Source organism: Balaenoptera ricei, chromosome 11 (genome assembly GCF_028023285.1).
Source record: "Balaenoptera ricei isolate mBalRic1 chromosome 11, mBalRic1.hap2, whole genome shotgun sequence".
Taxonomy (NCBI): Eukaryota; Metazoa; Chordata; class Mammalia; order Artiodactyla; family Balaenopteridae; genus Balaenoptera; species Balaenoptera ricei.
In genome coordinates this window covers 75,962,356-75,979,536 of record NC_082649.1, presented here as the reverse complement: position 1 = coordinate 75,979,536, position 17,181 = coordinate 75,962,356, and the positions used below count along the sequence as shown (strand labels likewise).

The 17,181-nt window shown below is 43.9% G+C and overlaps 1 protein-coding gene across 5 annotated transcripts in view; it reads left to right on the top strand.

Annotated features, from left to right (window-relative positions):
* Positions 1-17,181, top strand: part of FAM107A (family with sequence similarity 107 member A) — an 82,598-nt gene that overhangs the window by 47,777 nt on the left and 17,640 nt on the right. The window contains exon 1 of one of the 5 annotated variants that reach the window (XM_059940063.1): positions 14,771-14,875. The exons of the other annotated variants lie outside the window; for them this stretch is intronic. Within the exon in view, the coding sequence (XP_059796046.1) occupies positions 14,854-14,875 (22 nt within the window). The 5' untranslated portion in view covers positions 14,771-14,853. Of the gene's footprint in view, positions 1-14,770; positions 14,876-17,181 lie in introns of those variants that run through there. 5 annotated transcript variants of the gene reach the window in all.

Sequence of the window (17,181 nt, the reverse complement as noted above, 5' to 3'; positions counted from 1 at the left end):
TGAGGTGATACCTCATTGTAGATTTGATTTGCATTTCTCTAATAATTAGTGATGTTGCACATCTTTTCATGTGCCTACTGGCCATCTGTATGTCTTCTTTGGAGAAATGTCTTAGATCTTCTGCCCATTTTTCAATTGGGTTGTTTATTTTTTTGTTGTTGAGTTGTATGAGTTGTTTGTATATTTTGGAGATTAAGCCTTTGACAGTTGCATCACTGGCAAATATTTTCTCCCATTCTGTAGGTTGTCTTTCCCTTTTTTTATGGTTTCCTTTGCTGTGCAAAAGCTTTTAAGTTTAATTAGGTCCCTCATTTGTTTATTTTTGTTTTTATTTCTATTGCTTTGCGAGACTGACCTAAGAAAACATTGGTACGATTTATGTCAGAGAATGTTTTGCGTATGCTCTCTTCAAGGAGTTTTACGGTGTCATGTCTTACGTTTAAGTCTTTAAGCCATTTTGAGTTTATTTTTGTGCATGGTGTGAGGGTGTGTTCTAACTTCATTGATTTACATGCATGGACATGCTGTATTTTTGTTAGCTACATTTGGCAACCCCACTGCCAGGCATTATGGAAGTTTGCTTGGCTTGACAAGCCATGGTCTGCCCAGGTTCCCCTCTACACACACCCACTCACGTACTCACATCCCTTTCCCCGTGCCTCGATCTACTGTCCATATTTTGTCTAGCTACAAGTGAATTAAAATATGCTGGAGGTCGGGGGCACCCCAGGGTCCTTCTGCAGCTAAGAGACCAGATTAACCATGCCTAACTGCAGCTGGGTTGAGAGCCAGCTTTCTGAAATAAGACTCTTGGTTCTTCCCCACTCCCTTGCACTTTCCTGTTTTCATGCTTGAAATCCCTCCACCGGGTAAATTCTTCCTGGTTCAAACTCGTTGTAAAGGCAACGCTCATTCCTTTTATAATCTCTCCACGGATCCCATGACAAGTTTTCTAGCCAGTACAGCTTCTCCTGCCAGGTCCTTTGAACAGACCATGTTGGGGGTGGGGGAAGGTTGGAACCTAAGGCTATTTTGTGGGTGGCTTCTCAGAAACCTCATTGAGGCCTTGAAAAGAGGCCTTGGAGATTTAGACTGAATACACGGCTGAGGAGGAAGTTTGGAGTTGCCATGGAAACTTCTTGTCTGATGTTTGTAGGCCCAGATAAGCTGCTGCAGGTGCCTGTCAGCTTGGAGAAAGGGGGACAAAAATTAAAGGAAAAGAGGTTTTTGGAGTTTTTTAATGCAAGCTGCAGCCCTAGCCCACTATAGCTGCAGGAAAATTCCTCAGCTTCCACGCATGAATGCCTCTCCTGGTCTTCACTACCCCCTTCTTTTTAGCTCCTCTAGCTCCCAAGAAAACAAACTTCAGAGGGACAGGAGGGGAGTGTGGGATAGGTGTGCTCAGCCTCCAGGATCCCCTTTCATTCCTCCAGGGGCTGAGCAAAAATTCTGGTCCTCAGGCCCCTGTAGTCCAGAGTCCTACCTTATGGGGGAATGGGAGGGCCTCCGTCACAAGCCACACAGATCAAGGCAGGAGGCAGGAACTGGGGTTGAATTTGGCCATTACCTGGAGTAAACTCTTAAAAGCCTCATTTGACCAAAAGGCCTCTATTTTCCAATATGCAAAAGGTACATGACTGAACATTTGGTTGGTTGGAAAAGGTTGCTCTTTCCCATATTTTTCACCTTTATTGTTTTTTTCTGATAACAAAAGAAATATACGCTTTTTTTTTTTTTTTAAAGCTACAAACGTTACAGAAATATTGGGACAAAGGATAAGGGCCTGTAATTTTCTCCTGCAGAATAGTGGTGCTCAGACTCCTAAATATAAGCAGATCCCCTGGGGACATGTTAAAAATCCAGACTCCTAGGCCCCTCCCTCATAGATTCTAATACAGTGATCCAGAAACATGACCCAGTAATTCCATTTTAACACTCATTCCGACTGAAGGCTAGTAATGACATTTGAGATACGTTGGTCTAGAACTGACTTCCATTAACAGTTCAGTGTATACGCCTCCAGATTGGTTCTCTGTGCATATACTAACTTTTTTATCTTGGAAAAAAAGGGTAGAGGAATCAGACTATATGTGATTTTGCTCTTTGATTTTTCACCAAACATGTAGAAGACATCTTTTTAGGGTAATAAATAGATGTGCTATTGATGGCATCCCATTATGGGCCATAGCATAATTTCTTACTGATGGGGTATGGCTTGAGAAATGGTGGCTATTGACCTCATATACAGTTACACGCACACACACATGCTCACACATGTGCACAGACACAGCAAGATGGTGCCGTCACAAGCTCAGGGACATCAGCATCTTTGGTGTCTGCAAGTCAATACTAGTTATTGAGCACCTTGCTACTGGGACAGGAATACTAAGGGGAACACGGTGAGGCCCCGGCCCTCAGGCTGGCGGTCTGGTGGGTGAGGCTGGTGGGTTTGTACACGGGTTGGACCATGAGAAGAGCTTTAGTGGAAGAAGTATAGTGAGTCCCAGCTGCCTGGGGAAAATGGCACCCAACCTTGGGGGATTCCTGCCCAACTCTCCTTGGCTGTCAATTGCTCTGGGGCTGCCATCAGAATCTTCCAAGAAAGGGAACACAAAGTGGGGCTGGAGGACATGGCTGGCATGGGGACTGAGAGTCTGCTTCTCTGGAGTGAGAGGGACTGTGGGGTCTGTCTGCCTCAGGCGGTAAGCAGAGTCCTCCCGCCCAAGGATCCGTCTTGTTCCTCCACCTGTCACAGGACATGGTTCAGACATGCCACTGTGGGCCCTGGGACATGCCCCAAGTACTAGTCATTTGCACAGCAGGACAACATGTGGGTGGGGACCAGTGGCAGTGAAGAGTGCTTGACAAGAATTTGGCTGTGGTCTTCCACCGTCAGAATTTAGTGAAGTTAAGCCACAGCAGGATGGGGAGCTGCGGGAGGCACCATTCAAAGTACGTTAAGAGAACAATTAGGAAGGAAATACAACTCGAGAATTTGGGACCCTGCAAATTGAAGTGGCTCCAGAATGGGGGGCTTGGCCACAGCTCCCAGGTCACGCAGACCTGCCTGCCCCTTCTTCCTTCTGTCTCCCTCACACCCTGCACTCCACCCCACTGGCCTCCTTCCATCATGCCCAGCTCCTTCCCACGCTGGGGCCCTTCCACTAGCTCTTCCCACTCTCTGGAATGCTCTCCTCCTCGCCATTCCAGCCCCCCTAAAATGTCGCCTCCCCACTGTCCGCCCTAAGTTCCCAGTCCCTCCCTTGCACCTTGCCCAGTCTTGCTTTCATCACAGTGCTCGTTGCAGCTCTACATTTTCTTGTTTGTCTCCTTATTTTTTTGTCTGAACCCCTTCCTGAAAGTAGGTTACCTGAGCACAGGGATACTGTCTCATTTACACTGGGAACAGTGCCAGGAACACAGTAGGTACTCAATAAATGTTGGTTAAATGAATAACATAGGCCAAAGAGGATCAAAACTGCATTTTTAGAGTTTATTTACAATACTGTGTTAGTTTTAGGTGTACAGCAAAGTGATTCAGTTATATATATAATATGGCTGAATATATATATGTACACATATATATAAATCTATTCTTTTTCAGATTCTTTTCCATTATACGTTATTATAAGATATTGAATGTAGTTCCCTGTGCTCTACAGTGAATCCTCATTGTTTATCCATTTTAAATATAGTAGTGTGTATCTTTCAATCCCATACTCCTAATTTGTCCCCCCCACACCTCATTCTTTGGTAACCATAATTTTCTTTTCTGTGTCTGTGAGTCTGTTTCTGTTATGTAAATAAGTCCATTTGTATTATTTTTTAGAGTCCACATTTAACCCAACAATATTGGGTTGCCCAAAAGGCTCATTCGGGTTTTCTGTAACATCATAGGAAAAATCCAAACGAACTTTTTGGCCAACCCAAATATAATATTGGTCTTTCCCTGTCTGACTTACTTCACTTAGTATGATAATCTCTAGGACCATCCATGTGGCTGCAAATAGCAATATTTCATTCTTTTTTTTAAAATTTTTATTGGAGTACAGATGATTTGCAATGTTGTGTTAGTTTCGGGTGTACAGCAAAGTGAATCAGTTATACATATACATATATCCACTCTTTTTTTTTTAGATTCTTTTCCCATATAGGCCATCACAGACTATTGAGAAGAGTTCCCTGTGCTATACAGCAGGTTCTTATTAATTATCTATTTTATGTATAGTAGTGTGTATATGTCAATCCCAATCTCCGTTTATCCCTCCCACCCCCATCCCCTGGTAACCATAAGTTTGTTTTCTACATTTGTGACTCTACTTCTCTTTTGTAAATAAGTTTGTTTGTACCCTGTTTCTTGGATTCCACATATAAGCGGTATCATATATTTGTCTTTCTGTGTCTGACTTCACTCAGTATGACAATCTCTAGGTCCATCCATGTTCCTGCAAATGGTATTATTTCATTCTTTTTTTTATGGCTGAGTAGTATTCCATTGTCTATATGTACCACATCTTCTTTATCCATTTCTCTGTTGATGGACGTTTACGTTGTCTCCATGTCTTGGCTGCTGTAAATAGTGCTGCAGTGAACACTGGAGTGCATGTATCTTTTTGAATTATGGTTTTCTACGGATGTATGCCCAGGAGTGGGATTGCTAGATCATATGGTATTTCTATTTTTAATTTTTTAAGGAACCGCCATACAGTTCTCCATAGTGGTTGTACCAATTTACATTCCCCCCAACAGTGTAGGAGGGTTTCCTTTTCTCCACAACCTCTCCAGCATTTATTGTTTGTAGACTTTCTGATGGTGGCCACACTGACTGGTGTGAAGTGATACCTTATTGTAGTTTTGATTTGAATTTCTCTAAAAATTAGTGATGTTGAGCATCTTTTCATGTCCTTTTTGGCCATCTGTATATCTTTTTTGGAGAAATGTCTATTGAGATTTTCTGCCCATTTTAAGATCGGGTTGTTTGTTTTTTTGACATAGAGCTGCATGAACTGTTTGTATATTTTGGAGATTAATACCTTGTTGGTTGCTTTGTTTGCAAATATTTTCTCTCATTTTGTTTATGGTTTCCTTTGCTGTGCAGAAGCTTTTAAGTTTAATTAGGTCCCATTTGTTTATTTTTGTTTTTATTGTCATTACTCTAGGGGGTGGATCAAAAATGATATTGCTGTGATTTCTGTCAAAGAGTGTTCTGCCTATGTTTTCCTCTAAGAGTTTTATAGTATCCAGCCTTACATTTAGGTCTTTGATCCATTTTGAGTTTATTTTTGTGTATGGTGTTAGAGAATGTTCTAATTTCATTCTTTTCATGTAGCTGTCCAGTTTTCCCAGCACCACTTGTTGAAGAGACTGTCTTTTCTCCACTGTGTATTTTTGCCTCCTTTGAAGTAGATTAATTGACCATAGGTGCATGGGGCTTATTTCTGGGCTTTCTGTCCTGTTCCACTGATCTACATTTCTGGTTTTTTTTGCCAGTACCATACTATTTTGATAATTGTGGCTTTGTGGTATAGTCTGAAGTCAGGGAGTCTGATTCCTCCAGCTTCATTTTTCTTTCTCAGGATTGCTTAGGCTATTCAGGATCTTATGTGTTTCCATATAAATTTAAAAATTTTTTGTTCTAGTTCTGTGAAAAATGCCATTGGTAATTTGATAGGGATTCACCAAATCTGTAGATTACCTTGGGTAGTATAGTCATTTTGACAATATTGAGTCTTCCAATCCAAAAACACAGGATATCCTTCCATCTGTTTGTGTCATCTTTGATGTCTTTCATCAATGTCATATAGTTTTCAGAGTACAGGTCTTTTGTCTCCTTAGGTAACTTTATTCCTAGGTATTTTATTCTTTTTGATGTGATTGTAAATGGGATTGTCTCCTTAATTTCTCTTTCTGATCTTTTGTTGTTACTGTATAGGAATGCAAGAGATTTCTGTGTATTAATTTTGTACCCTGCAACTTTACCAAATTCATTGATGAGCTCTAGTACTTTTCTGGTAGCATCTTTAGGATTTTCTGAATAGTAAATAGTATCATGTCATCTGCAAACAATGGCAGTTTTATTTCTTCTTTTCCAATTTGGATTCGTTTTGTTTCTTTTTCTTCTCTGATTGCCGTGGCTATGACTTCCAGAACTATGTTGAATAAAAGTGGTGACAGTGGACATCCTTGCCTTGTTCCTGACCTTAGAGGAAATGCTTTCAGCTTTCCACCAATGAGAATGATGTTAGCTGTGGGTTTGTCATATATGGCCTTTATTATGTTGAGGTAACTTCCCTCTATTCCAACTTTTTTTTATCATAAATGGGTGTTGAATTTTGTCAAAAGCTTTTTCTGCATCTATTGAGATGATCATATGGTTTTTATTCTTCAGTTTGTTAATGTGGTGTATCACACTGATTGATGTGCAGATATTGAAGAATCCTTGCAACCCTGGGATAAATCCCACTTGATCATGGTGTATGATCCTTTTAATGTGTTGTTGGATTTGGTTTGCTAGTATTTTGTTGAGGATTCTTGAGTCTATGTTCATCAGTGATATCTTTGTCTGGTTTTGCTATCAGGGTGATGGTGGTCTCATAGAATGAGTTTGGGAGTGTTCCTCTGCAATTTTGGGGGAAGAGTTTTAGAAGAATAGGTGTTAACTATTCTCTAAATGTTTGATAGAATTCGCCTGTGAAGTCATCTGGTCCTGGACTTTTGTTTGTCGGAAGTTTTTAAGTCACTGTTTCAAGTTCAGTACTTGTGATTGGTCTGTTCATATTTTCTATTTCTTCCTGGTTCAGTCTTGGAAGGTTGTACCTTTCTAAGAATTTGTCCATTTCTTCTAGGTTGTCCATTTTATTGGCATATAGTTGCTTGTAGTAGTCCCTTATGATCCTTTGTATTTCTGTGGTGTCAGTTGTAACTTCTCCTTATTGATTTCTAATTTTATTGATTTGAGTCTTCTCCCTTTTTTTCTTGATGAGTCTGGCTGAAAGTTTATCAATTTTCTTTATCTTCTCAAAGAACCAGCTTTTGGGTTCATTGATGTTTTTCTATTGTTTTCTTCATCTCTATTTCATTTATTTCTGCTCTGATCTTTATGATTTCTTTCCTTCTACTAACTTTGGGGTTTGTTTGTTTTTCTTTCTTTAGTTGCTTTAGGTGTAAGGTTAGGTTGTTTGTTTGAGATTTTTCTTATTTCCTGAGGTAAGATTGTATTGATATAAACTTCCCTCTTAGAACTGATTTTGTTGCATCCCATAGGTTTTGGATCATCATGCTTTCATTTTCATTTGTCTCTAGGTATTTTTTGATTTCTTCTTTATTTCTTCAGTGATCCATTGGTTGTTTAGTAGCATGTTGCTTTGCCTCCATGTGTTTGTGTTTTTTACAGTTTTTCTTCCTGTAATTGATTTCTAATCTCAAAGCATTGTGGTTGGAAAAGATGCTTGATATGAGTTCAATTTTCTTAAATTTACTGAGGCTTGCTTTGTGGCCCAGCACGAGAGCAATCCTGGAGATTGTTCCATGTGCACTTGAGAAGAATGTGTATTCTTCTCCTTTTGGATGCAATGTTCTATAAATATCAATTATGTCCATCCAGTCTAATGTGTCATTTAAGGCCTGTGTGTCCTTATTGATTGTCTGGATGATCTGTTCATTGATGTAAGTGGGGTATTAAAGTCCCCCACTATTATTGTGTTACTGTCAATTTCTCCTTTTATGGCTGTTAGCATTTGCCTTATATATTGAGGTGCTCCTGTGTTGGGTGCATATATGTTTACAATTGTTATATCTTCTTCTTGGATTGATCCCTTGATTGTTATGTAGTGTCCTTCCTTGTCTCATGTAACAGCCTTTATTTTAAAGTCTATTTTGTCTGATATGAGAATTGCTACTCCAGCTCTCTTTTGATTTCCATTTGCATGGAATACCTTTTTCCATCTCCTCACTTTTAGTCTGTATGTGTCCCTAGATATGAAGTGGGTCTCTTGTAGACAGCATATACACAGGTTTTGTTTTTGTATCCATTCAGCCAGTCTATGTCTTTTGGTTGGAGCATTTAATCCATTTACATTTAAGGTAATTATTGACATATATGTTCTTATAGGCATTTTGTTAATTGTTCTGGATTTATTTTTGTAGGTCTTTTTTCTCCCCTTCTTCTTTTGTTCTCTTGTGGTTTGATGACTATCTTTAGTGTTGTGCTTGGATTGCTTTTTCTTTTTTTTGTGTGTGTATCTCTTGTAGATTTTTGATTTCTGCTTACCATGAGCTTTCGATATAGCAGTCTCATCTCTCTCTCTCTCTCTCTCTCTCTCTCTCTCTCTCTCTCTCTCTATATATATATATATATATATATATATATATACACACACACACACACACAAAGATTGTTTTAAGTTGCTGGTCTCTTAATTTCAAATGCATTTTCAATATCCTGCATTTGTACTCTCCTCTTCTCATGATTCCTGGTTTTGGTATATGTGTTTGTGGATGATTTCCTACCTTTAATGGATGTTTGCTATTAGCAGTGAGCTTTACCATTCGTAATTTTCTTATTTCTGTCTGTGGCCTTTTCTTTTCCACCTAGAGAAGTTCCTTTAGCATTTGTTGTAGAGCTGGTTTGGTGGTGCTGCATTCTCTTAGCTTTTGCTTGTCTGTAAAGCTTTTGATTTCTCCATCAAATCTGAATGAGAGCCTTGCTGGGTAGAGTATTCTTGGTTGTAGGTTCTTCCCTTTCATCCCTTTAAATATATCATGCGACTTGCTTCTGGCCTGCAGAGTTTCTGCTGAAAACTCAGCTGATAACCTTATGGGGATTCCCTTGTATGTTATTTGTTGCTTTTCCCTTGTTGCTCTTAATATTTTTTCTTTGTCTTTAATTTTTGTGAGTTTGATTAATCTGTGACTTGGTGTGTTCCTCCTTGGGTTTATTCTGTATGGGACTCTCTGTGCTTCCTGGACTTGAGTGAGTGTTTCCTTTCCCATGTTAGGGAAGTATTCTGCTATAATCTCTTCAAATATTTTCTCAGGCCCTTTCTCTCTCTCTTCTCCTTCTTGGACCCTTATAGGAGAATGTTGGTGTGTTTAATATTGTCCCAGAGGTCTCTAAGACTGTCCTCATTTCTGTTCATTCTTTTTTGTCTATTCTTTTCTGCTGCAGTGATTTCCACCACCCTGTCTTCCAGCTCACTTATTCATTCTTCTGCCTCACTTATTCTGCTATTGATTCCTTCAAGTGTATTTTTCATTTCAGTTATTGTATTGTTCATCTATTTGTTGGCTCTTTAAATCTTCTAGCTCTTTGTTAAACATTTCTTGTGTCTTCTTGGTCTGTACCTCCGGTCTTTTCCCAAGATCTTGGATCATCTTTACTATTATTAACCTGAATTCTTTTTCAGGTAGATTGCCTATCTCCACTTCACTTAGTTGTTTTTCTAGGTTTTTATCTTATTCCTTCACCTGGAACACATTTCTCTGCTGTCTCATTTTGTCAAACTTTCTGTGTTTGTGGTCTCCTTTCCACGGGCTGCAGGATCGTAGTTCCTCTTGCTGCTGGTGTCTGGCCCCTGGTGTGTGAGGTTGGTGCAGGGGCTTCCTGCAGGCTTCCTGGTGGGAGGGACTGGTGCCTGCCCACTGGAGGGTGGAGCTGGGTCTTGTCCCTCTCGTGGGCAGGGCTGTGTCAAAGGGTATGTTTAGCGGTACCTGTGAACTCAGTACAACTTCAAGCAGCCTGTCTACTGATGGGTGGGGCTGTGTTACCCCCCTGCTGGTGGTTTGGCCTGAGGCATCCCAACACTGGAGCCTGCAGGCTATTGGGTGAGGCCAGGTCTCAGTGCCAAAATGGCAACCTCTGGGAGAGCTCATGCCGATTAATATTCCCTTGGCCTCTGCCACCAGTGTCCTTGCCCCCACAGTGAGCCACAGCCAACCCCCGCCTTCCCAAGAGACACTCCAAGACCCACAGTTAGGTCTAGCCCAGGGGCCAATGAAGTCACTGCTTTGTGCTGGGTCCCAGTGCACATAAAATCTTGTGTGCGCCCTCCGAGAGTGGAGTCTCTGGTTTCCCCAGTCCTGTGGAGCTCCTGCACTCAAGTCCTGTTGGCCTTCAAAGCCAAATGCTCTGGGGGCTCCTCCTCCCAATGCCAGACCCGCAGGCTGGGGAGCCTGACATGGGGCTCAGAACTCTCACTCCTGTGGGTGAACCTCTGCAATATAATTATTTTTCAGTTTGTGGGTCACCCACCCGATGGGCATGGGATTTCATTATATCACGAAAGTGCCCCTTCTACTGTCTTATTGTGGCTTCTTCTTTGTCCTTGGATGTAACATATCTGTTTTGGTAGGTTCCAGTCTTTTTTTTTTTTTTTAAATGTGTACTATTTTCTTCAATGGGTACAACATGCCTGACAAACAAGACGTAATTTCTGTTTTTGTTTTTTAAATTGTTAGCACCTTTAATTATTATGTATTAATTTTTTTTTTTTTTTGGCTGTGTTGGGTCTTTGTTTCTGTGCGAGGGTTTCCTCTAGCTGCGGCAAGCGGGGGCCACTCTTCATCGCGGTGCGCAGGCCTCTCACTATCGCGGCCTCTCTTGTTGCGGAGCACAGGCTCCAGACGTGCAGGCTCAGTAGTTGTGGCTCACGGGCCTAGTTGCTCCGCGGCATGTGGGATCTTCCCAGACCAGGGCTTGAAGCCGTGTCCCCTGCATTAGCAGGCAGATTCTCAACCACTGTGCCACCAGGGAAGCCCGGTTCCAGTCTTTTCTGTCAATAGTTGTTCAGCAGTTTTTTGTGATTTTGGTGTTTTCATGAGAGGAGGTGAGCTCAAGTTTTCTACTCCACCATCTTGTCTGGAATCGAGGGGCTGCTTTTAGTTTGGATGCTTGCTGCCTCTTTCCTCAGTGTGTGCTGGCTGTTATCCCCTTGATATGGGGTGTGTAGGTGCAGCGGCCCCATGCACACTCCTGGTACAGTGGAGGCGGTGATTGGCACCTGTGCGCACGTCTCCCAGTGGTGTCAGTGGCCCACATGCCCCTGGGACAGGAGGGGCAGCAGCTGGCACCCACTCCCATGTCTCCCAGCAGTAGCAACGGCCCACACACTCCTGAGACAGCAGGGGCAGTGGTTGACGCCTGTTTGCCACCCATGCACACTCCCCAGACGGCAAGGGCAGTGACTGGTGCCTGCTTCTGGGTCTCCTAGCAGTGGTGGTGGCCCACGCACTCCGGGACAGCAGGAACAGCAGCTGGCACCTGTTCACTGCCCGTGAGCATGCCCTGGATGGTGGGGACAGTGACTAGCACCCGCTCCGGCTCTCCTAGCGGCGGTGGCAGCAGCCCATGCCCTCCCGGGACAGCAGGAGCAGTGACCAGAGCCCACTCGCAGGTCTCTTAGCAGCGGCCATGGCCATGCCCACCTCTGGAGCCCACCACACAGGTGGTGGCAGCTTGCACCCCCCTCCAGAGCTCAGGTAGGTGGTGTCCTGTTGCCTGAGAGAGTGTTCACAGGGAAAGAAGCTCCTATGGCAGTCCTGCCCCTGTTCTCACATGCCCCCCAACATGATGCCTTGCCTCTCTAGAGGGCCCAGGCTTCTTCCGAGTGCACCCTCAGTTTCCACACTCCAGCCTCTTCAGGCTGTCTCCATGCAACCAACCCCAGTCCTCTCCCTGAGTCTGACCTCCAAAGCCCAAGCTTCAGCACCCAAACCCTGCCCACACTGGCAGACAAGTGTCTCAGGCTGCGGGGTGCAGGGCGGTGATACTGACATCTGTGCAGGTCACTCTCCATCTTGCCTTCCGCAAACCGGTTGCTGTGCTCTCCTCCGAGGCTCCCCCTCCATCCAGGTTGATCTCCCCGCTGGTGAGGGGACTTCCCAGGGTGCGGGAACCTTTCCTCCTTCACAGCTCCCTCCCTGGGGCACAGGTCCCATCCTGATTCCTGTCTTTTTTCTTTTGTCCTACCTGGTTACATAGAGGTTTTCTTGCCCTTTCGGAAGTCAGAGATCTGACAGCATTCAGTAGATGTTCTGTGTGAATCATTCCACTTGTAGATGTATTTTTGATGTATCTGTGGGAATACATGAGCTCCACGTCCTACTCCTCCGCCATCTTGATTCTGCTTTTCTTTCTTTTGCCTCGGGAGACTAATCTAAGAAAGTATTGCTACAATTTATGTCAGAGAACATTTTGTCTATGTTTTTTTCTATGAGTTTTTTGGTGTTTTATGGTGTCATGTCTTGTGTTTAAGTCTTTAAGCTTGAGTTTATTTTTGTGCATGGTGTGAGGGAGTGTTCTAACTTCATTGATTTACATGCGGCTGTCCAGCTATCCCAGTGCCACTTGCTGAAGAGACTGTCATCTCCCCATTGTATATTCTTGCCTCTTTTGTCGAAGATTAATTGTCCATAGGTGTGTGGGTTTATTTCTGGGCTCTCTATTCTGTTCCATTGATCCATATGTCTGTTTTTGTGCCAATACCATGCTGTTTTGATTACTGTAGCTTTGCAGTATTGGGAGAGTTATGCCTCCAGTGTTCTTTTTCCTCAGGAGTGCTTTGGCAATTCTGGGTCTTTTGCTGTTCCATATAAATTTTAGGATTATTTGTTCTTGTTCTGTGAAAAATGTCATGGGTAATTTGATATGGATCACACCAAATCTGTAGACTGCTGGACTTCCCTGGTGGTCCAGTGGTTAAGACTCTGCACTTCCACTGCAGGGGGCATGGGGTCAATCCCTGGTCAGGGAACTAAGATCCCTCATGCCATGCAGTGCGGCTAAAAAACAGGAAAAAAAAAAAATCTGTAGATCACTTTGGGTAGTATGGCCATTTTAGCAATATTAATTCTTCTAATCCAAGAGCATGGGATATATTTCCATTTCTTTGAATCATCTTGATTCCCTTTATCAATGTTTTATAGTTCTAAGCCTATAAGTCTTTCACCTCCTTGGTTAGGTTTGTTCCCAGGTCTTTATTGTTTTTTTCTATGTGATTTTAAATTAAATTTTTTTAATCTTTCCCTTTCTGATATTTCATTGTTAGTGTAAAGAAATTCAACAGGTTTCTGTATGTTAATTTTGTATCCTGTTACCTTGATGAATTCATTTATCAGTTCTAATAGTTTTTGTGTGGAGTCTTTAGGGTTTTCCATATAGAGTATCATGTCATCTTCATATAATGACAATTTTATCTCTTTCCTTCTGATCTGAATACCTTTTATTTCTTTTTCTCATCTGAGTGTCACGGCTGGAACTTCCAATACTGTGCTGAATAGAAGTGGTGAGAGTGGGCATCCTTCTCTTGTTCCAGAATTTAATGGGAAAGCTTTCAGCTTTTCACTGTTGAGTATTATATTGGCTGTGGGTTTGTCATAAATGGCTTTTATTATTGAGATATGTTCCCTCTATACCCACTTGGGCGAGAGTTTTTACCATGAATGGGTGTTCAATTTTATCAAATGCTTTTTCTGCATCTATTGAAATGATCGTATGGTTTTTGTCTTTTGTTGATATGGTGTACCACATTGATTGATTTGTGTACGTGGAACCATCCTTGTGACCCTGGAATGAATCCAGCTTGATAATGGTGTGTGGTCCTTTTTATGTGTTGTTGAATTCAGTTTGCTAATGTATTTATAGAAGCAAAATTGCATTTTTAACGCCTGCATTCATACTTGATGTATGTCCTGGGCCTAATCACTTCCCAGCCAACCAAGACTCTTCACGAGACAGTAAAGGTGGGAAGAGGGAGGGCCAAGTTTAACTGGTAGATGCCAACTTCCTTGCTAGAGGATTAAGAATGCCAACAAAAGCCAGAAAACACTTCCACATTTTCAGGTGAACACTGATTCCGAAATTAGGAGAATGCCTCTGTTATCTGTAAGCACCCATGTTGGCCTTCAGCATCTACACACGTTCTTTATTTTCAGACTCACACATTGACTCACTGAGTCAAGATCTATGGAACGCAGATTCTGCCGGGCACAGTGCTTCATGCTGGGGCCCTGCCCTCTGATCACATTGAGTCCAGCTCTCTCTGTAGGAAGAGTCCTACTTGCTGAGCATTGACTACATGCTCTCACTGATGTCATCTCATCTGTGTTTTCTCTCAACCACCCTGCTCTCCACATTTGACAAACACAGAAACCAAGGCTCAGGGGTGTTAACTGGCTGCCAAAGGGGCTGGTGCCCGAGCCGAGCAGGGACTTACACAAGGACCAGCCTGGCCCAGAGCCGGTCAGCTTCTACTGCCCCGCTCTCTCCTGTGCAACGTCCTGTTGGCTCCTCTCTGGTGTTCAGATGAAGTTCAGGGTAACGTGTAAATAACATGGATGGAGTTTCTGGCCCATAAGTGGATGACCTGGAACTGACCCAACATAGTTTCCCTTCCTTTTGCACTGAGAGCCATTTTCTCCTGAAGAGTTGAACACTGCAGCAGGAAGCTGGGCTCCCTCTGCATCAGGGAAATACCGGAATGCATTCTTGCTGACTCTCCCATTAGAAACAAGGGGAAATGCCTCTACATGAGCTAGGTCGCTCAGAACAAAGCTTGGCGTGTTCTTATTCCTCAACAGTCTGACAAAATCGGTATTTATTTGTGCCTCCCCGGCATGTGGCCTGGACACGGTGTTCCACATCGGGGAAGTGGCCAAGTACCAAGTGCAATACCCGTTACTATAGTAACAGTTCCTTTTTATTGATACCAGAATAAACAGGAATGTGGAGCTGCCTCACTTGGTGGCATGTTTCATCCCCAGGGCTTTAGGAACCGCCCTTGGAGGCGGCCCTCCTTGTTAGTCTGGGACTCCGGTGGAGTGAGGACACAGCAACGCTGCGCCCGAGTTCCCTTCCCAATGGCACAGGCACAGCTGAGAAGTAAGACGGTTTCTTTTCTTTTTCACCTGCTGCTGAGCTGGGTGCAGTGCAGGGAGGAGGTGTGGGGGACGGAGGGCAGCCTCGGAGCACCAGGCGGGCTGTCAGGGGAGCAGAGCTCTTTGAGCCCAGGTACCTGTGCTATGTCCTCTCTCTGTAAAATGACTTGGTGGTGCCCCCTGGCACCCTGGGTTTGGGAAAAGCATAGGAAATGAAGTGCAGGGAGTGCCCAGATTCAGCCCACCATTCTGGTTGATCTCTTTCTTCTAAATGCTCAGATGACTCTGAATTCATGCATGATGTGACCTCACCTAAGTCCATTTTCACACAGTATAGCAGTTGTAATTCTCTTAAGAACTGATAGATAAAATGCCAGAGTGTTGCGGGAGGCACAGCGGAGAGAACACTGGTCAGACAGCTTGGCTCAGACTCTAGAGCCTTCATTTGCTGGCTGTGTGATCTGGGAAAATTAGATGACCCCTTGGAGCCTCAGTTTCTTCATCTGTAAAAAGGGGTCTCAAGAGTGCCCATCACCTCAGTCTACTGTAAGGATCTCACGAGGTATGGCTGCAGTGCTGAGCACAGTACACGGCACGTGGTGAGTACACGGTAACGTGCTACCTGCTTGCCTTTCTGGTGGATTTGGCTTTAGCACTTTGCAGTATGAGGCAAGGCTGGTATTGGGCCAAAAATCAGAGGTTATAGGATTGGGTGTGTCACTTTTTTGAACTGCTACCAAACCCAGTGGTTTCCCAGTTGTGAGCCAGCCCCAGTACCTGTGTCTCTGGTCAGCTTGGATCCTGAGTGGCTCTTAGGTCTGTTGGTGCTAAGTCCTGCCGGGATCTCCCCCTGGAGGCATTTGCCAAGTGGAGTGGCTGGCGTCATGCCACTGGTGGGCCAGCACGAATATCTGATCTGCTGACACTGTTCCCTGGCTAGCTGCACAATACTCCCCACCAACCTCGCTAGCGACCTTCCATGTCCAGCCCGGGGCTCTGCTATGGAACTGACTTGAAACCCTGAATGCCCTCCCAGACCTTCTCACAAACTAGGAGGTCACAGTGGACCCAAGGCAACATGTTCAGGAAGTTTGTCTCGAGTCAGTTTCTCATGGTGTGGGGAGGTTGCATCCCAGTGAACAGGCAGCTCTGACAGGGGCTTGTAGGCATTGGCCACGGGCAGCTGGAGATGTGGAGGAGGTTCCCAGATACCCTGTTCTTTGGTTGCTGGCCAGTGAAATACAAATGGGTACTTTCCCCACTGGGAGGAAAAAAGCAAGAAGGGTTAGGAAATCCTGTGGCCACGCTTGTCACTTTTACTGAATGCCTCTTTTCCTTGGTCAGTAGCTATTTTAAAAGGATCTCTTCTCCTCTGCCCCTCCACCCCATGAAATGTTGAACCAAGAAGATCCCTGGTTGTGTTCTAAACGCAGCAGCTTGAACAGTAATAAGGAACAAGGGCAGGGGGAGGGAGGGCAGAGGAGTGAAGACTTTGACCAACACCCTCGGGAGGAAACACCATCAGCTGGTCCCCTCCTAACAAAAACCAGCAATGGGCAGACAGGCCTGTGGATTCTGGCTTAAACCCAAAGCAGCTAGGGCCCGGCTGGGGCTCCCCAGTGAGAGGGCGAGGAGTACTCCAGTTACCACCCTCCATTTTCTCATCTATGTAAAGGGCTCACACTGCCTCTTTATTGGGGTTTCTCAAGTGTCCAGAGAGAGAAAAGGGATGTAAACCTGCTTTGTTGACTGAAAGACGCATTGCACCTAGAACACAGTGGAGTGGTAGGAAGAGCACTGAATCTGGGGTCTAAAGGTTCTGGCTTTGCCATTTATTTTGTGTATCTTTGGACAAGTATCTTGGCCTCTCTGAGCCTCAGTTTTCTCATTTAGAAAATGGGAATAATAAAATAGTACCACTGGCTGCCTCCTGGGGTGATTGTGAGATCCAGATGCAGGTGAGTGAGCCTTCATCAAATGTCAAGTGCTCAACACAGGTCCCTCAGGACAGGAGGAGTACGACTGCCAGGCACTGGGCTAACCACATCATGCACATTATACCATTTCACCCTCCAAACAGCCCCGTGGATAGATTCTACCATTATTCCCACTGTAAAGGGGCTCAGAGAGGTTAAGCTTCTTGCCCAACGTCACACAGCTAGGAAGGGGGGTACCATGATGATTCAAACACAGTCTGGCGCCTCCAAAACATCTGCCTAAACCACTTTGCTCTACTGCCTCATGTGTCATTTGTTATAACTGATGCCATCAAAGACAAAACCAGAACCACCAGGGCAGGGGAAAGGCAGA